The sequence below is a fragment of the Salmo salar genome, chromosome 19 (assembly GCF_965601325.2).
Source record: "Salmo salar chromosome 19, fSalSal1, whole genome shotgun sequence".
NCBI lineage: Eukaryota > Metazoa > Chordata > Actinopteri > Salmoniformes > Salmonidae > Salmo > Salmo salar.
In genome coordinates this window covers 45,237,840-45,260,762 of record NC_138309.1, presented here as the reverse complement: position 1 = coordinate 45,260,762, position 22,923 = coordinate 45,237,840, and the positions used below count along the sequence as shown (strand labels likewise).

At 44.2% G+C, this 22,923-nt stretch overlaps 1 protein-coding gene across 1 annotated transcript in view; it reads right to left on the bottom strand.

The window, feature by feature from the left end:
- LOC106578839 (calcineurin subunit B type 1) overlaps window positions 1-22,040 on the bottom strand; it is a 31,754-nt gene extending 9,714 nt beyond the window's left edge. Inside the window, exons 1-2 of the mRNA XM_014158042.3 lie at window positions 21,804-22,040; window positions 4,442-4,481 (exon numbers count right to left, since the gene is read on the bottom strand). Of these exons, the coding sequence (XP_014013517.1) occupies window positions 4,442-4,481; window positions 21,804-21,806 (43 nt within the window). The 5' untranslated portion in view covers window positions 21,807-22,040. The remainder of the gene's footprint in view (window positions 1-4,441; window positions 4,482-21,803) is intronic.
- Between the last annotated feature and the right edge of the window lie 883 nt (window positions 22,041-22,923).

Here is a 22,923-nt window from a genome sequence, read left to right as displayed (position 1 = left end):
GGTCTGCCTATCCATGTGAGAGATGCAGACTTTATTGAAGACTCATCTCTTCAGTAGGTCCTATGATTGAGTGTAGTTTAGCCCAGTGGTGTGAAGGTGAACGAAAAGGCACTGGAGTGACGAACCACCCTTGCTGTCTCTGCCTGGCTGGTTCCCCTCTCTCCTCTGGGATTCTCTGCCTCTAACCCTATTACGGGGGCTGAGTCACTGGCTTACTGGTGCTCTTCAATGCTGTTCCTAGGAGGTGTGCGTCACTTAAGTGGGTTGAGTCACTGACGTGATCTTCCTGTCCGGGTTGGCGGCCCCCTCGCGTTCGTGCCGTGGGGGAAATCTTCGTGGGCTATACTCGGCCTTGTCTCAGGGTAGTAAGTTGGTGGTTGAAGATATCCCTCTAGTGGTGTGTGGGCTGTGCTTTGGCAAAGTGGGTGGGGTTATATCCTGCCTGTTTGGCCCTGTCCGGGGGTATCGTCGGACAGGGCCACAGTGTCTACCGACCCCTCCTGTCTCAGCCTCCAGTATTTATGCCTCAACAGTTTATGTGTCGGGGGGCTAGGGTCAGTCTGTTATATCTGGAGTATTTCTCCTGTCTTATCCGGTGTCCTGTGTGAATTTAAGTATGCTCCCTCTAATTCTCTCTCTCTCTTTCTCTTCTCTCAGAGGACCTGAGCCCTAGGATCATGCCTCAGGACTACCTGGCCTGATGACTCCTTGCTGTCCCCAGTCCACCTGGTCATGCTGCTGCTCCAGTTTGAACTGTTCTGCCTGCGACTATGGAACCCTGACCTGTTCACTGGACGTGCTACCTTGTCCCGGACCTGCTGTTTTAGACTCTCTCTACTGCACCTGCTGTCTCGACCTCTGAATGATTGGCTATGAAAAGCCAAATGACATTTACTCCTGAGGTGCTGACCGGTTGCACCCTCTACAACCACTGTGATTATTATTATCTGACCCTGCTTGTCATCTATGAACATTTGAACATCTTGGCCATGTTCTGTTATAATCTCCACCCGGCACAGCCAGAAGAGGACTGGCCACTCCTCAGAGCCTGGTTCCTCTCTAGGTTTCTTCCTAGGTTCCTGCCTTTCTAGGGAGTTTTTCCTAGCCTACATCTGCATTGCTTTCTGTTTGGGGTTTTAGGTTGGATTTCTGTTTTAGGTTGGCTGATGTAAAAAGGGCTTTATAAATACATTTGATTGATTGACTGTCGGTTAAAGTCTGTACTAGGAGTAATAGACTGGACTGTTAGTTAAAGTCTGTACTAGGAGTAGTAGACTGGACTGTTAGTTAAAGTCTGTACTAGGAATACGGGACTCCCAATCAGGGCTGGATGTGATACAGCCTGGATTTGAACCAGGGACTGTAGTGACCCCTCTTGCACTGAGATGCAGTGCCTTAGACCGCTGTGCCACTCGGGATCCCAATACTATATGATGACTGATGTCTGATACACAAGGCAAGACATAGGATTGCTAATCAGAAGCCCTTACTGAAATGCAGTCCACATTTTGAATAGTCTCTTCGAGATATGCTAATGATGTCCTGCTTGGAGGGACGTCCTCCTTAGTGACTAAGATCATTATGATGACACTCCACACAGCAGAAAGAGACCATTTGCTCATCAATACTGGATTAACTTTTAACTGTGTTACTAGGCAACAGGAACCTGCTGCTAGCTCCCCCAAACCACACACAAACAAACACAGACATGAGCACACAGAGAGACACACACAGACATAAATAGACATATCAGCTGAACATTTGACCGGACCCATATGCGTTGGGTCAGTAACCTGATTAGGGCGTCCACCCACGGTGCTCAGAATGACAGAAATCCCATTTAGATGATGGTAATTCATAATAACAGTACATGCACATCTAGGATGCAATGATGTGCGGTAATTCTTACCTAATTCTGATGAGCACTTTGAAGATGTTTGAATGACTGTCCACATGAACTTTTTCTCAGACAACAAGACAAGTAACGAACATCAAAATCACTAGCCTGTCAATCTACTGTCCCCCATAGAAGAAAAAGTTGATCTATTCTATTGGTCAGGGGCCGCAGCTAGCCTAGTGGTTGAGAGTGTTGGGTTTGAATCCCCGAAACGACTATGATGTGCCCTTGAGCAAGGCACTTATCCCTAACTGCTCTGGATAAGAGCGTCTGCTAAATGACTAAAACATCAGCTTGTCAAGAAAAATATTTCAAAACAAACTGTGGGATGATAGATCCCAAATTCATTGGTTTTTTTCATTCTTCTTCTCCCGGACAATTGGACGGGAGTCAATTTTATTTTTTGGCTTTTCAAAAAAATAAATAAATAAAATATTTGCGGCCAAAAGCTGGCTATTACTGGAAAAAACCCTGGTATGCATGGTACGCAGGCACACACGGTCGCACGCGCACACGGTCGCTCCCGCACACGGTCGCTCCCACACACACAGCTCCTGGCTTTCATTTTTCAGAGAAGAAAGAAACTGTTGCCCAATGCATTGTAGCAGTACATTAATCTCACCACACAGAAAGATTACATCATCGTTTTGTCCATTAGACCCGTGTGTCTGTGGGGGTGTGTGTGTGTACTTTTAAATGAGCAGACTTGTACTTATGCTGCCAGGCCAACACATGACACCAACCCTATTAGCATAATGGCTTTTTATTGAGCCAATGAGGTTGTCTGTGTGGTGTGGAGGGGGAGGGATTCTAGTGCAACTGACAGAATGAAGGCTAGTGGATGGATAATGGCTAGGACAGCAGCATGTAATGAAGGCCAGTGGATGGATAATGGTTAGGACAGCAGCATGTAATGAAGGCTAGTGAATGGATAATGATTAGGACAGCAGCATGTGATGAAGGCTAGTGGATGGATAATGTCTAGGACAGCAGCATGTGATGAAGGCCAGTGGATGGATAATGGTTAGGACAGCAGCATGTGATGAAGGCCAGTGGATGGATAATGGCTAGGACAGCAGCATGTAATGAAGGCTAGTGGATGGATAATGGCTAGGACAGCAGCATGTAATGAAGGCTAGTGGATGGATAATGGCTAGGACAGCAGCATGTAATGAAGGCTAGTGGATGGATAATGGCTAGGACAGCAGCATGTAATGCTCCCTACAGGGATTCTGTTGTGCAGCAAACTCTACATTAAATATCTACAAACTCATTGGACTGCAGGCTACATCATTCAGTAGAACAGTTCTAATACAATAGCTTTAGGCTCATACCTCAAAAAAGCTATGGGAGTGGGTGTCCTGGCCTCCTTATAAACCATTGTAATGGAATCTCTCCCTCTCCCCCCCTCCCTCTCCTCGACAACCGTTTCTATGGCTCTGGGAAACCCCTAGCAACAAGGAACTCCAACAAGCAGGCATTGGTTATTTTGGGAGGCTGCAGACAGTCACTGACTGTTACTAGTGCTATGTGTGTGTGTGTGTGTGTGTGTGTGCATTTCATTGGGGGTGGAGCATGGGCTGTGGGGAGGAGGGAGGGGGCTGGCCTTGCAAAGCTGGAAATATCCCGGACTGGTGAAGTCCTCCCTCGGTCTCGGCTCGCCACGGGTCAGGGTCAAACACCTGCTTATCCTCGGTCTACCACAGCAACTACTGTTGGGCTGCCTGCTTGTCCCTGTGTGGGTCCCTGAGTCTCCCCTAAGTGTGTCCCTGAGTCTCCCCTAAGTGTGTCCCCGAGTCTCCCCTAAGTGTGTCCCCGAGTCTCCCCTAAGTGTGTCCCCGAGTCTCCCCTAAGTGTGTCCCCGAGTCTCCCCTAAGTGTGTCCCCGAGTCTCCCCTAAGTGTGTCCCCGAGTCACCCCTAAGTGTGTCCCCGAGTCACCCCTAAGTGTGTCCCCGAGTCACCCCTAAGTGTGTCCCCGAGTCACCCCTAAGTGTGTCCCCGAGTCACCCCTAAGTGTGTCCCCGAGTCACCCCTAAGTGTGTCCCCGAGTCACCCCTAAGTGTGTCCCCGAGTCACCCCTAAGTGTGTCCCCGAGTCACCCCTAAGTGTGTCCCCGAGTCACCCCTAAGTGTGTCCCCGAGTCACCCCTAAGTGTGTCCCCGAGTCACCCCTAAGTGTGTCCCCGAGTCTCCCCTAAGTGTGTCCCCGAGTCTCCCCTAAGTGTGTCCCCGAGTCTCCCCTAAGTGTGTCCCCGAGTCTCCCCTAAGTGTGTCCCTGAGTCTCCCCTAAGTGTGTCCCTGGCTCCAGCAGAAAGCCTGGGAGAACTCCTCTGTGTGGTGTTAGTTTAATCTATATATGCTGTCTTTTTGTTGGGTTGCATTTGAGCGTATGAAGCTCTGTTATAATGTTGAATAGTCTGAGGAAATAGGTACCGCAAGCAAGCTCAGACAAGCAGAGAGCGGAGGTGAGTGAGAATAGTTCCATTTTCTGGTGTTGATGCCTGACAAAGAATGGCAGTTAGTTAGTAAATCAAATATACTTACAATGCGAGCACATTTCCAGTGGGTAACTTGCCTCATTTCCCTGAAGAGGAGAAACAGGAGGCAATAGGTGAGAAATACAGTAGACAATAGGTGAAAAATACAGTAGACAATAGGTGAAAAATACAGTAGACAATAGGTGAGAAATACAGTAGCCAATAGGTGAAAAATACAGGAGGCAGAGGTGAGAAATACAGTGGGGGAGAAAAGTATTTGATCTCCTGCTGATTTTGTACGTTTGCCCACTGAAAAAGAAAGGATCAGTCTATAATTTTAATACTAGGTTTATTTGAACAGTGAGAGACAGAATAACAACAAAAATATCCAGAAAAACGCATGTCAAAAATGTTATAAAATGATTTGCATTTTAATGAGGGAAATAAGTATTTGACCTCCTCTCAATCAGAAAGATTTCTGGCTCCCAGGTGTCTTTTATACAGGTAACGAGCTGAGATTAGGAGCACACTCTTAAAGGGAGTGCTCCTAATCTCAGCTTGTTACCTGTATAAAAGACACCTGTCCACAGAAGCAATCAATCAATCAGATTCCAAACTCTCCACCATGGCCAAGAGCAAAGAGCTCTCCCAGGATGTCAGGGAAAAGATTGTAGACCTACACAAGGCTGGAATGGACTACAAGACCATCACCAAGCAGCTTGGTGAGAAGGTGACAACATTTTGTGCGATTATTCGCAAATGGAAGAAACACAAAAGAACTGTCAATATCCCTCGGCCTGGGGCTCCATGCAAGATCTCACCTCGTGGAGTTGCAATGATCATGAGAACGGTGAGGAATCAGCCCAGAACTACACAGGAGGATCTTGTCAATGATCTCAAGGCAGCTGGGACCATAGTCACCAAGAAAACAATTGGTAACACACTACGCCGTGAAGGACTGAAATCCTGCAGCGCCCGCAAGGTCCCCCTGCTCAAGAAAGCACATATACATGCCCGTCTGAAGTTTGCCAATGAACATCTGATTGATTCAGAGGACAACTGGGTGAAAGTGTTGTGGTCAGATGAGACCAAAATGGAGCTCTTTGGCATCAACTCAACTCGCCGTGTTTGGAGGAGGAGGAATGCTGCCTATGACCCCAAAAACACCATCTCCACCGTCAAACATGGAGGTGGAAACATTATGCTTTGGGGGTGTTTTTCTGCTAAGGGGACAGGACAACTTCACTGCATCCAAGGGACGATGGACGGGGCCATGTACCGTCAAATCTTGGGTGAGAAGCTCCTTCCCTCAGCCAGGGCATTGAAAATGGGTCGTGGATGGGTATTCCAGCATGACAATGACCCAAAACACATGGCCAAGGCAACAAAGGAGTGGCTCAAGAAGAAGCACATTAAGGTCCTGGAGTGGCCTAGCCAGTCTCCAGACCTTAATCCCATAGAAAATCTGTGGAGGGAGCTGAAGGTTCGAGTTGCCAAACGTCAGCCTCAACCTTAATGAAGATCTGCAAAGAGGAGTGGGACAAAATCCCTCCTGAGATGTGTGCAAACCTGGTGGCCAACTACAAGAAACGTCTGACCTCTGTGATTGCCAACAAGGGTTTTGCCACCAAGTACTAAGTCATGTTTTGCAGAGGGGTCAAATACTTATATCCCTCATTAAAATGCAAATCATTTTATAACATTTTTGACATGCGTTTTTCTGGATTTTTTTGTTGTTATTCTGTCTCTCACTGTTCAAATAAACCTACCATTAAAATTATAGACTGATCATTTCTTTGTAAGTGGGCAAACGTACAAAATCAGCAGGGGATCAAATACTTTTTCCCCCCACTGTACAGGAGGCAGAGGTGAGACATGTTTGCGTTATGAAAACAGAAATACTGGTCATACATGGGAAACCATTGGGATACATTCATTGTGATGTATTCTTTTCAGGTCTTTCAGACTGTACTGCAGAGGATCTACTGCAGAGGATCTACTGCTAGCTTTTCCCAGTGCTACTATCTCAAAATGGAGGTTAATACACATCCTTGTAATTGCAGGTCAACGCTCCCAGGGACTAGAGCAACAACATGTGTTCGTGTTCATAAGGGCACACGGTAGAAAAAAGTTTTACAACAACAAAAAAAAACGAAAAATTAGCATTTATCATCATTCGTTATATTAGCATTTCCACAAAGCTCACTTCACACACACACACACGACACACACATCAATATGCAACAGCTACAACTCAGTGACAACCCAAATGACTCCCAACGTGGCCAACATTTTACATATCATACAATGGCCTGTCTCGTTAATACGGGGATGACTCGGGCAGATGGATAATCTCTCCTGGTTGTGTTAGGAGGTCAAAAGAAGGCTAAGGTCAACAGGCAAGCTAGCTAGTAATAAATGATATGCCATTTAGCAGCCGCTTTTATCCAAAGCGACTTACAGTCATTTGTGCATACATTTTACATATGGTTGGTCCCAGGAATCAGATCCTAAATCCTGGCATTGCAAGCGCCATACTCTACAAACTGAGCCATCAAATCAAATCAAAGTTTATTCGTCACGTACACAGTATTGCCGATGTTATCGCAGGTGCAGCAAAATGCTTATGTTTCGAGCTCCAACAGTGCAGTAATATCTAGCAAAAAGTGCAATAATCCCCCCTCCCCCAAAAATGTATAATTTAAGGCTTATCAGAATGAGAAACATCCAGCATATAAATATACATGTACAGTAACTTCAGGAAGTATTTATACCCCTTGACTTATTCCACATGTTGTTGTGTTACAGCCTGAATTCAAAATGGATTAAATATATGTTTGCAAATTGATTGAAAATGAAATACAGAAATATCTCATTTACATAAGTATTCACACCCCTGAAGCAATACTTCGTAGAAGCCCCTTTGGCGGGGAGATTACAGCTTTGAGTCAGTTTAGGTATGTCTATCAGCTTTGCACATCTGGATTTGGGGATTTTCTCCCATTCTTCCTTGCAGATTTTATCAAGCTCTGTTAAGTTAGATGGGGAGCAGTGGTGAACAGCAATCTTCAAGTCTTTCCACAGATTTTCAAAGGGATACAATTTTGGGCTTTGGCTGGGCCACCAAAGGACTTTTACATTTTTGTTCTGAAGCCATTCCAGCATTGCTTTAGCTGTATGCTTGGGGTCATTGTCCTGTTGGAACGTACATTTTTCGCCACAGTCTAAGGTTGTTTGCACTCTGAAGCAGATTCCCTTTAAGGATTTGCCTGTATTTGGCCCAATTTATTACTTACCAGTCTCCCAGTCCCTGCCGCTGAAAAGCATCCCCATAGCATGATGCTGCCATCACCATGCTTCACAGTAGGGATGGTGTTAGACGGGTGATGGGCTGTGCCTGCTTTTCTCCAGACATTGTGCTTTGCATTCTGGCCAAAGAGTTTAAGAAAATGATCATGCCACAGAAACTTTTGCCTTATGTCTTACATGTATGTGCCTTTTGCAAAGTCCAGGCGTGCTGTTATGTGACTTTTTCTCAGGAGTGACTTCCATCTAGCCACTCTCCCAAAAAGCCCAGATTGGTGAAGTTTTGTAGAGACTTGTCTTTCTGGCAGGTTCTCCCATCTCAGCCAAGGAACTCTGTAGTTCTGTCAGAATGGTCATTGGGTTCTTGGTCACCTCCCTTACCAAGGTCCTCCTTGCCCTGTTGCTCAGTTTGCCAAGATGGCCAGCTCTAGACAGAGTCTAGGTACTTCCATATGCCCTGTTGCTCAGTTTGCCAAGATGGCCAGCTCTAGACAGAGTCTAGGTACTTCCATATGCCCTGTTGCTCAGTTTGCCAAGACGGCCAGCTCTAGACAGAGTCTAGGTACTTCCATATGCCCTGTTGCTCAGTTTGCCAAGATGGCCAGCTCTAGACAGAGTCTAGGTACTTCCATATGCCCTGTTGCTCAGTTTGCCAAGACGGCCAGCTCTAGACAGAGTCTAGGTACTTCCATATGCCCTGTTGCCCAGTTTGCCAAGATGGCCAGCTCTAGACAGAGTCTAGGTACTTCCATATGCCCTGTTGCCCAGTTTGCCAAGATGGCCAGCTCTAGACAGAGTCTAGGTACTTCCATATGCCCTGTTGCCCAGTTTGCCAAGATGGCCAGCTCTAGACAGAGTCTAGGTACTTCCATATGCCCTGTTGCCCAGTTTGCCAAGATGGCCAGCTCTAGACAGAGTCTAGGTACTTCCATATGCCCTGTTGCCCAGTTTGCCAAGACGGCCAGCTCTAGACAGAGTCTAGGTACTTCCATATGCCCTGTTGCCCAGTTTGCCAAGACGGCCAGCTCTAGACAGAGTCTAGGTACTTCCATATGCCCTGTTGCCCAGTTTGCCAAGACGGCCAGCTCTAGACAGAGTCTAGGTACTTCCATATGCCCTGTTGCCCAGTTTGCCAAGATGGCCAGCTCTAGACAGAGTCTAGGTACTTCCATATGTTTTCAATTTCCCAATGATGGAGACCACTGTGCTCTTGGAAACTTTCAACACTCTAGAAATTGTTCTATACCCTTCCCCAGATATATGCCTCATCACACTTCTACTTCGGAGATGTATGGACAGGTCCTTGGACTTCATGGTATAGTTTATGCTCTGACATGTCAACTGTATAGGCTTCTTTTTGTTTATTTTTCTTTACATAACAATTTTTCCTTTTTGATCCGAATGATCATTTCTCTCTATGTACTTCATACTTTTTATTTATTTTGAGTGGCAGCTCACGGGTACATGTTATATAAACTGAATAAATGAATTGAAATTGTACCTGTAAAGCCTCCAACAATTATTATTTTTTTTTTTAAATGTTTTACTCGGTCCCAGAAAATATATACACCGAGTGTACAAAACATTAATGACACCTGCTCTTTCCATGTTAGACTGACCAGGTGAATCCAGATGAAAGCTGTGATCCCTTATTGTTGTCACTAGATGTCACTAAATCCATGTCAATCAGTGTAGATGAAGGGGAGGAGACAAGGCTTGAAAGCGCTTCTTTAACCTGAGACAATTGAGACATGGATTGTCTTGCCCATTCAGAGGGTGAATGGGCAAGACAAAAGACAAATGCATACACTGTTAATTGAAATGCATTCCAGGTGACTACCTCATTTTATTTATGTATTTTAACCTTTATTTAACTAGGCAAGTCAGTTAAGAACAAATTCTTGTTTACAATGACGGTCTTCACCGGCCAAAGCCGGACGACGCTGGGCCAATTGGGACTCGAACCAGGGTGGATTCGAACCAGGGTGTCTGTAGTGACGCCTCTAGCACTGAGATGCAGTGCCTTAGACCGCTGAACCAGGGTCTGTAGTGACGCCTCAAGCACAGAGATGCAGTGCCTTAGACTGCTGAACCAGGGTCTGTAGTGAAGCCTCAAGCACTGAGATGCAGTGCTTTAGACCGTTGCGCCACTCAGGAGCCCATGAAGCAGGTTGAGAGAATGCCAAGAGTGTGCAAAGCTGTCATCAAGGCAAAGGGTGGCTACTTAAATAAATCAAAATATATATTTGAGATTCTTCTAACACTTCTTTGGTTACTACATGATTCCATGTGAGTTATTTCATAGTTTCGATGTCTTCACTATTATTCTAAAATGTAGAAAATAGTAAAAATAAATAAAAAACCTGGAATGAGTAGGTGTGTCCAAGCTTTTGACTGGTACTGTATATACACGGAGTATACCAAACATTAGGAACACATTTCTAATATTGAGTTGCGCGCCCCTCCCCCCCCTTTTGTCCTCAATACGTCAGGGCATGCACTCTACAAGATGTCGAAAACGTTCCACAGGGATGCTGGCCCATGTTGACTCCAATACTTCCCAGAGTTGTCAATTTGACTAGATGTCTTTTGGATGGTGGACTATTCTTGATACACACGGGAAACTGTTGAGCGTGAAAAACCAAGCAGCGTTGCATTTCTTGACACAAACTGGTGCGCCTGGCACCTATTACCATACCCCCATTCAAAGGCACTTAAATCTTTTGTCTTGCCCATTCACACTCTGAATGGCACACATACACAATCCATGTCAACTGTTTCAAGGCTTAAAAATCCTTCTCTAACCTGCATCCTCCCGTTCATCTACACTGATTGTAGTACACCATTTTCGGGGACCACTTTTGTGTCGTGAGCGTTACTTTCAGAACTACTGGCTAGAAAGTATACAAAAGTAGCGGAGAATCTCTTTAAAACGCATGGAAGTATTTTGGGGTATTTGAAAATACACTGTGTTTTTGAGTGTTTTCAAATTCATGCCAAATGTCTTTAAAATAACCTAAATAGTATTTGAACCCAGGTCTGGTACTGTGTCTACAAGTCACCCTAAATAGTATTTGAACCCAGGTCTGGTACTGTGTCTACAAGTCACCCTAAATAGTATTTGAACCCAGGTCTGGTACTGTGTCTACAAGTCACCCTAAATAGTATTTGAACCCAGGTCTGGTACTGTGTCTACAAGTCACCCTAAATAGTATTTGAACCCAGGTCTGGTACTGCGTCTACAAGTCACCCTAAATAGTATTTGAACCCAGGTCTGGTACTGTATACAAGTCACCCTAAATAGTATTTGAACCCAGGTCTGGTCACTTCTGCATTCGCTTGCTTGAAACAAGACAGTGACATAGGCCAAAGCCTTAATGTTACAGTGACTTCCGACATAGACCAAAGCCTGACTGTGCAAATGAGCCAGAGCAGAAAGAGAGAGGTGTGTGTGTGTGTGTGTGTGTGTGTGTGTGTGTGTGTGTGTGTGTGTGTGTGCAGAGCCTCTGGTGTGAAATCTGTCATAAACGCAGCAGAACTGCTCATTGGTGTACATTCCACCCATTTAAAACACAACAGGCTTTTATCTGGTTTGTTACAATGTGGGGCAGAATTCCTCAGATAGTCATTCAGACTATCTACTTTGTATTATAAATAACGGCAGAACAAGCAAAAGGAATGACAAATAAGACTGGCTGCACAGCCTATGTAACACTTCTACATCTGGAGAGAATCTAGAGGTGTTTGTCAGACCATGTGACTTCCTGAAAATCAGTCTGTATCGTCCGAACAGTCTACAAACTTAGCCAACAACCTATTATGACCCCCTATGGAAAGACGAGACTCTCACGAACACGATGGTGTTCTCAGTTTTGCTCTATGACCTCAAGTGTCAGGAAACTCATCTGAATTCGGTACAGCCGATCTGTGTCTGTAGCATCCAAACCGTCCGGGCGAGACTCTAATATGACCCCCTAATATGACCCCCTCTGTGCAAAGGTGAGACGCTCATGAACATGTACTGTACGTGTTTTGCTCTAAGATGCTCACAGGCCTCACAAAACTTGTCCACTGATAAAGAAAGGATCAGTCTATAATTTTAATACTAGGTTTATTTGAACAGTGAGAGACAGAATAACAACAAAAATATCCAGAAAAACGCATGTCAGAAATGTTAAATTGATTTGCATTTTAATGAGGGAAATAAGTATTTGACCCCCTCTCAATCAGAAAGATTTCTGGCTCCCAGGTGTCTTTTATACAGGTAATGAGCTGAGATTAGGAGCACACTCTTAAAGGGAGTGCTCCTAACCGCAGCTTGTTACCTGTAAAAAAGACACCTGTCCACAGAAGCAATCAATCAATCAGATTCCAAACTCTCCACCATGGCCAAGACCAAAGAGCTCTCCAAGGATGTCAGGGACAAGATTGTAGACCTACACAAGGCTGGAATGGGCTACAAGACCATCGCCAAGCAGCTTGGTGAGAGGTGACAACATTTGGTGCGATTATTCGCAAATGGAAGAAACACAAAAGAACTGTCAATATCTCTCGGCCTGGGGCTCCATGCAAGATCTTACCTCGTGGAGTTGCAATGATCATGAAAACGGTGAGGAATCAGCCCAGAACTACACGGGAGGATCTTGTCAATGATCTCAAGGCAGCTGGGACCATAGTCACCAAGAAAACAATTGGTAACACACTATGCCGAGAAGGACTAAAATCCTGCAGCGCCCGCAAGGTCCCCCTGCTCAAGAATACATATACATGCCCGTCTGAAGTTTGCCAATGAACATCTGAATGACTCAGAGGACAACTGGTGAAAGTGTTGTGGTCTGATGAGACCAAAATGGAGCTCTTTGACATCAACTCAACTCGCCGTGTTTGGAGGAGGAGGAATGCTGCCTATGACCCCAAGAACACCATCTCCACCGTCAAACATGGAGGTGGAAACATTATGCTTTGGGGGTGTTTTTCTGCTAAGGGGACAGGACAACTTCACTGCATCAAAGGGACGATGGACGGGGCCATGTACCGTCAAATCTTGGGTGAGAACCTCCTTCCCTCAACCAGGGCATTGAAAATGGGTCGTGGATGGGTATTCTAGCATGACAATGACCCAAAACACACGGCCAAGGCAACAAAGGAGTGGCTCAAGAAGAAGCACATTAGGGTCCTGGAGTGGCTTAGCCAGTCTCCAGACCTTAATCCCATAGAAAATCTGTGGAGGGAGCTGAAGGTTCGAGTTGCCAAACGTCAGCCTCGAAACCTTAATGACTTGGAGAAGATCTGCAAAGAGGAGTGGACAAAATCCCTCCTGAGATGTGCACAAACCTGGTGGCCAACTACAAGAAACATCTGACCTCTGTGATTGCCAACAAGGGTTTTGCCACCAAGTACTAAGAGTCATGTTTTGCAGAGGGGTCAAATACTTATTTCCCTCATTAAAATGCTAATCATTTTATAAAATTTTTGACATGCGTTTTTCTGGATTTTTTTGTTGTTATTCTGTCTCTCACTGTTCAAATAAACCTACTATTAAAATTATAGACTGATCATTTCTTTGTAAGTGGGCCAACGTACAAAATCAGCAGGGGATCAAATACTTTTTTCCCCCACTGTATGAGGACAGTTTAATGTAAAAAATATGGGGTTAAATACATGTAAAAAAAAAAAAAGAAAAAAAAAAGAAGAGAAAATTGATTAAAATAAAAAAAAATCCCGATCTTTCTTATATCTCTCAGATATTGGAGAGACACTTCTGAACAAATTTCCTTTTGATATTTTTGGGGGTACTATCTATCTATTGTTCCATGCGTTTGAATAGGCTAATAGCAGGAATACATGTTTTTTTTATCAAATAATTGTTTTGCTTATTTTTTTTATTTTTATTTTTACTTCCAGGGGACTTAAAATAAAAATATAAAAATTAGCTAAATGATCCTTGGTATGACCTTCTTAAAACAATTCCATATAGCTTAGTGCCTTCTTAAAACAATTCCATATAGCTTAGTAGAACCCTCCCTCCCCTGGCTTAGACAGGGCTTAGACTCTGATTGGTTAAATGAACATGTTGGGTAAAAAGGTGAACTTGTCTCCATCATTCATTGAATCAGATGCCTCTCATCACAAAACCCACTGATATTGCCAACTACTTTAATTATTTTTTCATTGACAAGATTAGCTAACTTAAGCATGACATGCCAACAACTAATTCTGAACCTACACCTCCATGCATAACTGACCAAATTATAAAAGACAAGCATTGTAATTTCTATTCCGTAAAGTGAATGTGGACGAGGTGAAAAAATTACTGCTGTCTATCAACAATGACAAGCCACCTCGGTCTGACAACTTCGGTGGAAAATTACTGAGGATGATATTGCCACTTGTTACGTATATGCCGAGAGTCAGGAAGCAGGTGCAGAAGGTGAGTTTAAGGATGAATAAATGCAGATAAACAAAACATAAGACGCGTACAGAATGTGAATCAAAACAATACTACCTAGTGACTAATGGCTACTGAGGGCTAAATAAAGGGGGAGTAATCAAGGAAATAATGATGTCCAGGTGTGCATAATGATGGTGAACAGGTGTGCGTAATGACGTTTGACAGGGCCTGGTGGTTAGTAGACCGGCGACGTCAAGCGTCGGAGCGGGAGTAGGCATGACACCACTCCTATTAGCCATCTCTTCAATCTAAGCCTACAGGAAAGTGTGTGCCCTCAGGCCTGGAGGGAAGCAAAAGTCATTCCACTACCTAAGAACAGCAAAGCCCCCTTTACTGGCTCAAACAACACTTTTGGACAAAATTGTGTTTTTATTAAATTTTTTTTATTTCACCTTTATTTAACCAGGTAAGCTAGTTGAGAACAAGTTCTCATTTACAACTGCGACCTGGCCAAGATAAAGCAAAGCAGTGTGACAGAAACAACAACACAGAGTTACATGGAATAAACAAGCGAACAGTCAATAACACAATATAAAAAAAATAAAGTCTATATACAGTGTGTGCAAATGGCATGAGGCGGTATGGCAATAAATAGGCCATAGTAGCAAAGTAATTACAATTTAGCAGATTAACACTGGAGTGATAGATGAGCAGATGATGATGATCAGATGATGGTGTGTAAGTAGTGATACTGGTGTGCAAAAGAGCAGCAAAGTAAATAAGAACAATATGGGGATGAGGTAGGTAGATTGGGTGGGCTATTTACAGCTGCAGCGATCGGTTAGCTGCTCAGATAGCTGATGTTTAAAGTTAGTGAGGGAAATGTAAGTCTCCAGCTTCAGCAACTTCTTCAATTCGTTCCAGTCACTGGCAGCAGATACAATGCTTTTTCACGGTGGTAAATTAAAAAACAGATTTTCAGCATGCTTATAGTGAATGGTATTCAACAAGGAATGCGCTTACACAAATTACTGATGATTGGCTGAGAGAAGATTGTGGGAGCTGTTTTGTTAGACTTCAGTGCAGCTTTTGACATTAACGATCAAAATCTGCTGCTGGAAAATGTTTGTGTAATGGCTTTACATCCCATGTTATTTCGTGGATCGAGAGTTACCTGTCTAACAGAACACAGAGGGTGTTCTTTAATGGAAGCCTCTCCAACATAATCCAGGTAGTCTCAGGCATTCCCCAGGGCAGCTATCTAGGCCCCTTTCTTTTTAAAAATCTTTACTAAATGTCATGCCACTGGCACTGAGTAAAGCCTGTGTGTCTATGTATGCTGATGACTCAACACTATACACATCAGCTACCACAGCAATTGAAATCCACCCTTAACAAAGAGCTGCAGTCAGTTTCAGAATGGGTGTCAAGAAATAAGATAGTCCTAAATATTTCAAAAACTAAAACCATTGTATTTGGGACAAATCATTAACTAAACCCTAAACCTCTACTAAATATTGTAATGAATAATGTGGCAATTGAGAAAATTGAGGAGACTAAACTGCTTGGTCTAACCCTGGATTGTAAACTGTCATGGTCAAAACATACTGATGCAACGGTAGCTAAGATAGGGAGGTATGTCCATAATAAAGTGCTGCTCTGCTTTCTTGACACCACTATCAACAAAACAAGCCCTACAGGCCCTAGTTTGTCATACCTGGACTACTGTCCAGTCATATGGTCAAGTGCCACAAAGAGGGACATAGGCAAATTACAATTGGCCCAGAACAGAGCAGCACAGTTTACCCTTAAATGTACACGGAGAGCTAACATTAATAATATGCATGTCCTGACTCAAAGTAGAGGAGAGATTGACTTCATCACTACTATTGACATGTTGAAAGCTGTCTGTTTAAACTACTAGCACACAGCTCAGACACTCATGAATAACCCACAAGACATGCCACCAGAGGTCTCTTCACAGTCCCCAAGGCCAGAACAGACTATGGGAGACACATAGTACTACATAGACCCATGACAACATGGAACTCCATTCCACATCATGTAACTCAGTCAAGCAGTAAAATCAGATTTAAAGAAAAAGATAAAACTAGACCTTATGTAACAGCGTGGACTGTGAAGAGACACACACACACATACTAACACACACTTTACACACACACTTTACACACAGGTACCTATGAATTTTGTATTGTAGATGTGTTGTAGTAGTGTGTAATAATGTGTTGTGAAGTGTAATGTTTTAACTGTATGTAAATTGCCTTAACACACACACACACACACACACACACACACACACGGTGTTCCCTCTGAAGCAGTGTTACCTCCTGTCCAGACCTGCTAAGGTATTTTAAGCAGCGAAGAGCAAGGGGCTACAAGGGATTAGACTATTAGAATTTGACTTTCCCTTTTCTCAGAACAACACAACGCTAACTTGGCTACTTCCATGGTGTTACATACATACATACATACATACATACATACATACATACATACATACATAACACTTTGTCATACGGACAGCATCAATCCCATTCGAAAGACGTGGCGACGCACGCAACTAGGCCTATTTTCAAAATAAAGGTTAACATCCGTTAATAAAAGACAGCTATTTTTAGGATGTATAGAATTATGTGGAATGCTAGTTTAGCCATAGGAGGTAAGGTCAGTCTCATTCCAAGACATGTGGCAAAGCATGATGTAACTATTTTCTAAATAAAAGTCTGTTTATAAAAGTGCTCTGGGCGTATGTAGCCCACACTGGTCAAATAAATACAGGTTGAGTGAGGTAAGGGTTTAGGCCTACAGGAAAGGAGATTGGGAGTGTTTAGGATTATAGAGTTACTAAGTTTAGGCCTCTCTGGCGTTTGGTTGTTTCAGAAGTAACACATCTTCTCTGTCAGAAGTAACATCTTCTGTGTCAGAAGTAACATCTTCTGTGTCAGAATTGTTTATTTTTTTTACCTTTATTTAACTAGGCAAGTCAGTTAAGAGCAAATTCTTATTTTCAATGATGGCCTAGGAACAGTGGGTTAACTGCCTTGTTCAGGGGCAGAATGACAGATTTTTACCTTGTCAGCTCAGGGATTCAATCTAGCAACCTTTCGGTTACTAGTCCAACACTCTAACCACTAGGCTACGCAGCTGGTTGTGTCAGAAATAACATGGCTGGTTGTTTTGTTTCTCCTCTCGTCAATAAACAAGTTGTGTTAATTAAGCTCATCTTAATATGCCGCTTAAAATGTAAATGAAGCCTCTCAGAGGGCAGAGTAATGGAGAGGGGGACAGAGAGAGCGAGAGAGGGATTGATAGAGCGAGAGATGGAGAGAGCGAGCGAGAGCGATGGAGAGCGATCGAGACAGAGAAAGAGAGAGCCACCGACTGTGTTTTCTCATCAATAATGTATGTTTCATTCAGAATCAATTAGCACACAGCACAAAACACACGTATTGCATGATTAACAACCTGGCAACACTGTTGGTTCAGCTGGTTCAGCAAACAAAGCCTAGCTAATTAGAAGAGATAACTATCTGGATAAAGGGAACCACTAGGGAGAGGATGTGTGTCTGGTCTAACTCTCCTTGTTATTTCTATGCCAGTCCAAACAAGCAGGAGTCGTGTCATCCAAATCACAATCAGGCCTTCAAAAACAAACGCCAAAATAATCTCTCGTTTTGACCGTATCTCATATAGTATTGTATTTTACACATGCCAATTCTAAGATAATATTGTAAGTAGATGCAGGGCCAACTTCCATATATAATTATCGCCATTAACACTCACCACCTGGCCTGACATCAAGTACACACGGGAAATGTATTTACACAGATGATATGTTAGACTAACTAATGCAGAGAGCATGTATATTGATTAGACTGATTTTCAAGCACTTCTTTGGGGGTTGGAAGTTGAAACTAAGTCTGCGTTTACACAGGCAGCCCAATTCTGATCATTTGTCCAAATATTGGCAAAAAAAACCCTGATCTGATTGGTAAAAAGACCAGTTAGTTGAAGATGATCAGAGTTGGGCTGCCTGTTGGTCGTGGGTTAGTGGGTTCGATTCCCGCCGGGGTCGCCACACTAAAATGTATGCATGGACTACCTACTGTATGTCACGTTGGATCAAAGCATTACGGTGAGACTCTTTGGGTTAAAGCATCTACTAAATAGCACCATTCTTACTTTACTATAATGACTCATTTGATTACAACTAACCTGCTTGATTTGTTTTACTGAATAGTTACCATTGGCCATCGTTGAGGTATTATTTTGGCCCTCTTGTCTCAATGAATTGTCTGTAGCAGCACCAGTCAGAACATGATTCCTGGCTGCTACCACATGAATGGAAGAGAGCTAGAGAAACACTGTGTGGACGGATTACGTGCTAATCTGAAAAGAATAATCTAAATATCAGCAGGCTAAATACTCTCACTAGCTAATCCTCTTATGTGTGTGTGTGTGTGTGTGTGTGTGTGTGTGTGTGTGTGTGTGTTTAGGGCAGGGTGTCAAACTATACTCCTGAAGAAAGGTTGCAAACCAGCTCATCCTTCCATCTGATGCTTCTGTCAGAGTTGGTGGATGGTGTGGACGGTACTGGTAGGGTTTGGGTGGGTGGTCAAGAGGGATTTGGTATGTATTAAGAATAAACTGCCTGAGTGTAAAGTCCAAGTCTGAGGCACAGAGGTGATAAGGCCTACACGAGGCACCGTGACTGTAAAAGCTAGCTCTGGATGGTATATACTGGCTTATGTTTGGCCAGACTGTGAAAATGCTGAGATGCAGGATTGATCAATTGATTGCCAGTTGGACTGTTTGATACCTTTTAGACAGGAGGTCTTCAAAGCTCATTGAAAAAAAATCACATTTCCAAGAACGGATGGTTCCAACCGAGTTCCAAACACCGTTCATTGGGCTACCTGGACTCAAGAGATCTGCGTTTACACCCGGAAGCCCAATTCTGATCTTTTGCCCAATTAGTGGCTAAAGATCTGATCTGATTGGTCAAAATATCAATTAAGTGACTGAAGATCTGATCTGATGGACCAATTAAGTGGCAAAATATCAGAATCAGGCTGCCTGTGTAAATGCAACCTTAGCTCCTTGTTCTAGAACCCATTCAATGCACAGTTATCAGACTATAGCCAAGATTTGTCCAGAGGTGCATGTTTCATTAGTTTACCTGGACTCATGAGATCATATAGGCCTGTTCACAATTGTATTAGCTCCTTGCGCTAGAAGCAATGCAACAGTTATGCTAATAAATCCTGTGTGAGTGGGCAGACATGCACTGACTGGCACCACACAGGGAGCGTCTCCAGGCATCCAGGCAGGATGAATCATGACTTGTGCTGGTGATTAGCCACGTCTTTTATCTCTTAGTTTAGTGCTACCCGGGTAGCGCTCAGTCGATATGTATGTATGTGGGTGGTGCTCGATTGCTAGGCAGCATACGGTCCGGTCCCTATATCAGGACATTCACGCTTAAGCAAGTGCCGCCGTCCTCCTTGCACCCCACCTCAATCACTCACAACCCAGAGTAGCCTAGCCGTGTAGCCACCATCGATGGGGTAGCCTGTTGGCTGGCCTAAAATGATCTACACTACATATACAAAAGTATGTGGACACCCTTTCAAATTAGTGGATTTGGCTATTTCAGCCACGCCCGTTGCTGCCAGGTGTATAAAATCGAGCACACCGCCATGCAATCTCCATAGACAAACATTGGCCACAGAATGGCCTTACTGAAGAGCTCAGTGACTTTCAATGTGGCAACAAGTCAGTTCATCAAATTGCGGCCCTAGTAGAGCTGCCCCGGTCAACTGTAAGGGCTGTTATTGTGAAGTGGAAACATCTAGGAACAACAACGGCTCAGCCGCGAAGTGGTAAGCCACACATGCTCACAGAATGGGACCACTGAGTACTGAAGCGTGTAGTGTGTAAAAATCACCTGTCCTCATTTGCAACACTCACTACCGAGTTTCAAAATGCCTCTGGATGCAACGTCAACACAATAACTGTTCGTCGGGAGCCTCATGAAATGGGTTTCCATGGCCGAGCAGCTGCAAACAAGCCTAAGATCACCATACGCAATGCCAAGCGTTGGCTGGAGTGGTGTAAAGCTCGCCGCCATTGGACTCTGGAGCAGTGGAAACGTGTTCTCTGGAGTAATGAATCACACTTCACCATCTGGCAGTCAGACGAACAAATCTGGGTTTGACGGATGCCAGAACGCAACCTGCCCCAATGCATAGTGCCAACTGTAAGGTTTTATGGAGGAGGAATAATGGTCTGGGGCTGTATTTCATGGTTCGGGCCCCTTAGTTCCAGTGAAGGGAAATCGTAATGTTACAGTATACAATGACATTCTAGATGATTCTGCGCTTCCAACTCTGTGGCAACAGTTTGAGGAAGGCCCTTTCCTGTTTCAGCATGACAATGCCCCTGTGCACAAAGCGAGGTCCATACAGAAATGGTTTGTCGAGATCTGTGTGGAAGAACTTGACTGGCTTGCACAGAGCCCTGACCTCAACCCCATCAAAACACCTTTGGGATGAATTGGAACAGCGACTGCGAGCCAGGCCTTATCACCCAACATCAGTGCCCGACGTCACTAATGCTTGAGGCTGAATGGAAGCAAGTCCCTGCAGCAATGTTCCAACATCTAGTGGAAAGCCTTCCCAGAAGAGTGGAGGCTGTTATAGCAGCAAAGGGGGGGACCAACTCCACATTAATGCCCATGGTTTTGGAATGAGATGTTGGACGAGCAGGTGTCCATGTTGTGCTGCTGCCATGTTGTTGTCATGTTGTGTTGCTACCATGCTGTGTTGCTACCATGCTGTGTTGTCATGTGTTACTGCCATGCTATGCTGTTGTTTTAGGTCTCTCCTTATGTAGTGTTGTGTTGTCTCTCTTGTTGTGATGTGTGTTTTGTCCTATATTTTTTATTGAATTTCTTTTACTTTTTCATCCCAGCCCCCGTCCCCGCAGGAGGCCTTTTGCCTTTTGGTAGGCCGTCATTGTAAATAAGAATTAGTTTTTAACTGACTGGCCTAGTTAAAATAAAGGTTAAATAAAGATGTTAGAGCGAACGACAGTAGCTACCTTGTAATCTTGATCAGAACTAAATCACACTGTAGCAAGACGAAATGAAAGGGGGTTGTTGAACACCAAGGCTACATGCTTCGGTCTTTTCTCATCCCCTCTCCTTGATTTGTTCATGTCTAGTCCTGCCTGCTAAATGCAATGTAGTCTTATTTATAAAGCAGATTACAGCAAATTAGGGTAGGCTACAGATCGGTCAAGATAGCCACTCACTCACGGTCAGGGGAAACAACATGAAAGCAGAACATGTAAATCTCCTAGTGTCGCACAATCTGGGTTTTTTAACATGTTATGATAGAGAGTGTTGACTTATCTACTTTGGGATAAACAGCGTAGACAGGGTTACGACTAGGAAGGGCATATCTCGGCCATAGCACTGCCCAATAAACACAGGCACAATTGGCAAGGAAAGCGTTTCCTCTTCCCTTGCGAGGGAGGGCGGTAAGGTCTCCTCTCACTCTGCGACACATATAACACGGTAATAACACAACAAACGGTCCAAAAAACGGTAGGCTATAGTCCCTCTACCTGCAGACATTTGACTGTATTTACTGTGGCGTTTCTCTGTCGTTTTGGTGGGTAACAATAAGAGTCGCGGCCGTTTGCTTACCATATTGCCGGTTGGATGACGAAATAGGTTGACCCGGAGATGTGAACGGAAAGGGAAAAAAACGATATAAAAAGGGGGTTTCGCTATTACAAAACACGGCGCTCGTGATATTCAGGTTGTTGTTTACTTTTTTAACCAGATCCTCTCTCTCTTTTACCGTCGGTTTCACTGCAGTGGCACAGGGAAACCCGCAGGGCGGGTCAGTAACGAGGAGGAGGGACACCGTAGGTGTGGAGGGGGATGAGACCCGCCAGCAACCAGCCTACACTTCGAAATAAAAGTCCATATGTTTTAAAGGGAAAGTTCAACAGGACTTATTTGTTTCCTTACTTTAGAGCAGTATATGGACAAGGAAAGACTGCAATTCATGCTTTGGGTCTAGCCACTGCCAGTCTTCCAATGTAGCCTACCCCAAAATAAAAAAAGAGATTGGGTTCTGCCAATGTTCAAGGGCGCAATGGAAGGACAGCTCACATGCACACTCCTCTCCTTTCAGTGCTATGTGAAACAGATCACTTTTATTTTGAAGATCTCAGCACATCCTCAACGCCATGTTGTGGATTAATGTTACGTTCATAACAAGTGGGAAACTCGTAAAATACTAGCATTACAGTACATCCGGGGAACTCGGCTCTATTTTACTCCTCCCATGTCTGTTTGCACAAGTGCACGACTCAGTGGTGGAAACTGTGCAGTGCATGCAAGAATATCCCCATTGTCCAGACCTACTGTTGGGCTACCGCTATTCTTTGACAGGAGCCTGTGGATGTCGTGTCCAGTCCCCCCCATCCCTTTCGTTAGGGACAGGGGGTCCTATGGGCTTTATCATCCAGCATTGACCCCTAAAGTTCTCACATATCCTCCCAGGTGGCACAGCGATCTAAAGCACTGCATCTCCGTGCAAGAGGCATCACTACAGTCCCTGGTTTGAATCCAGGCTGTATCACATCCGTCCGTGATTGGGAGTCCCATAGGGCGGCCACACAATTGGCCCAGCGTCGTCCGGGTTTGGCTGCGGTAGGCTATCATTGTAAATAAGAATTTGTTCTTAACTGACTTGCCTAGTTAAATAGATATTAAAAATACAAATCCTGCCTAATCTCACATAGCCAACAGTAGA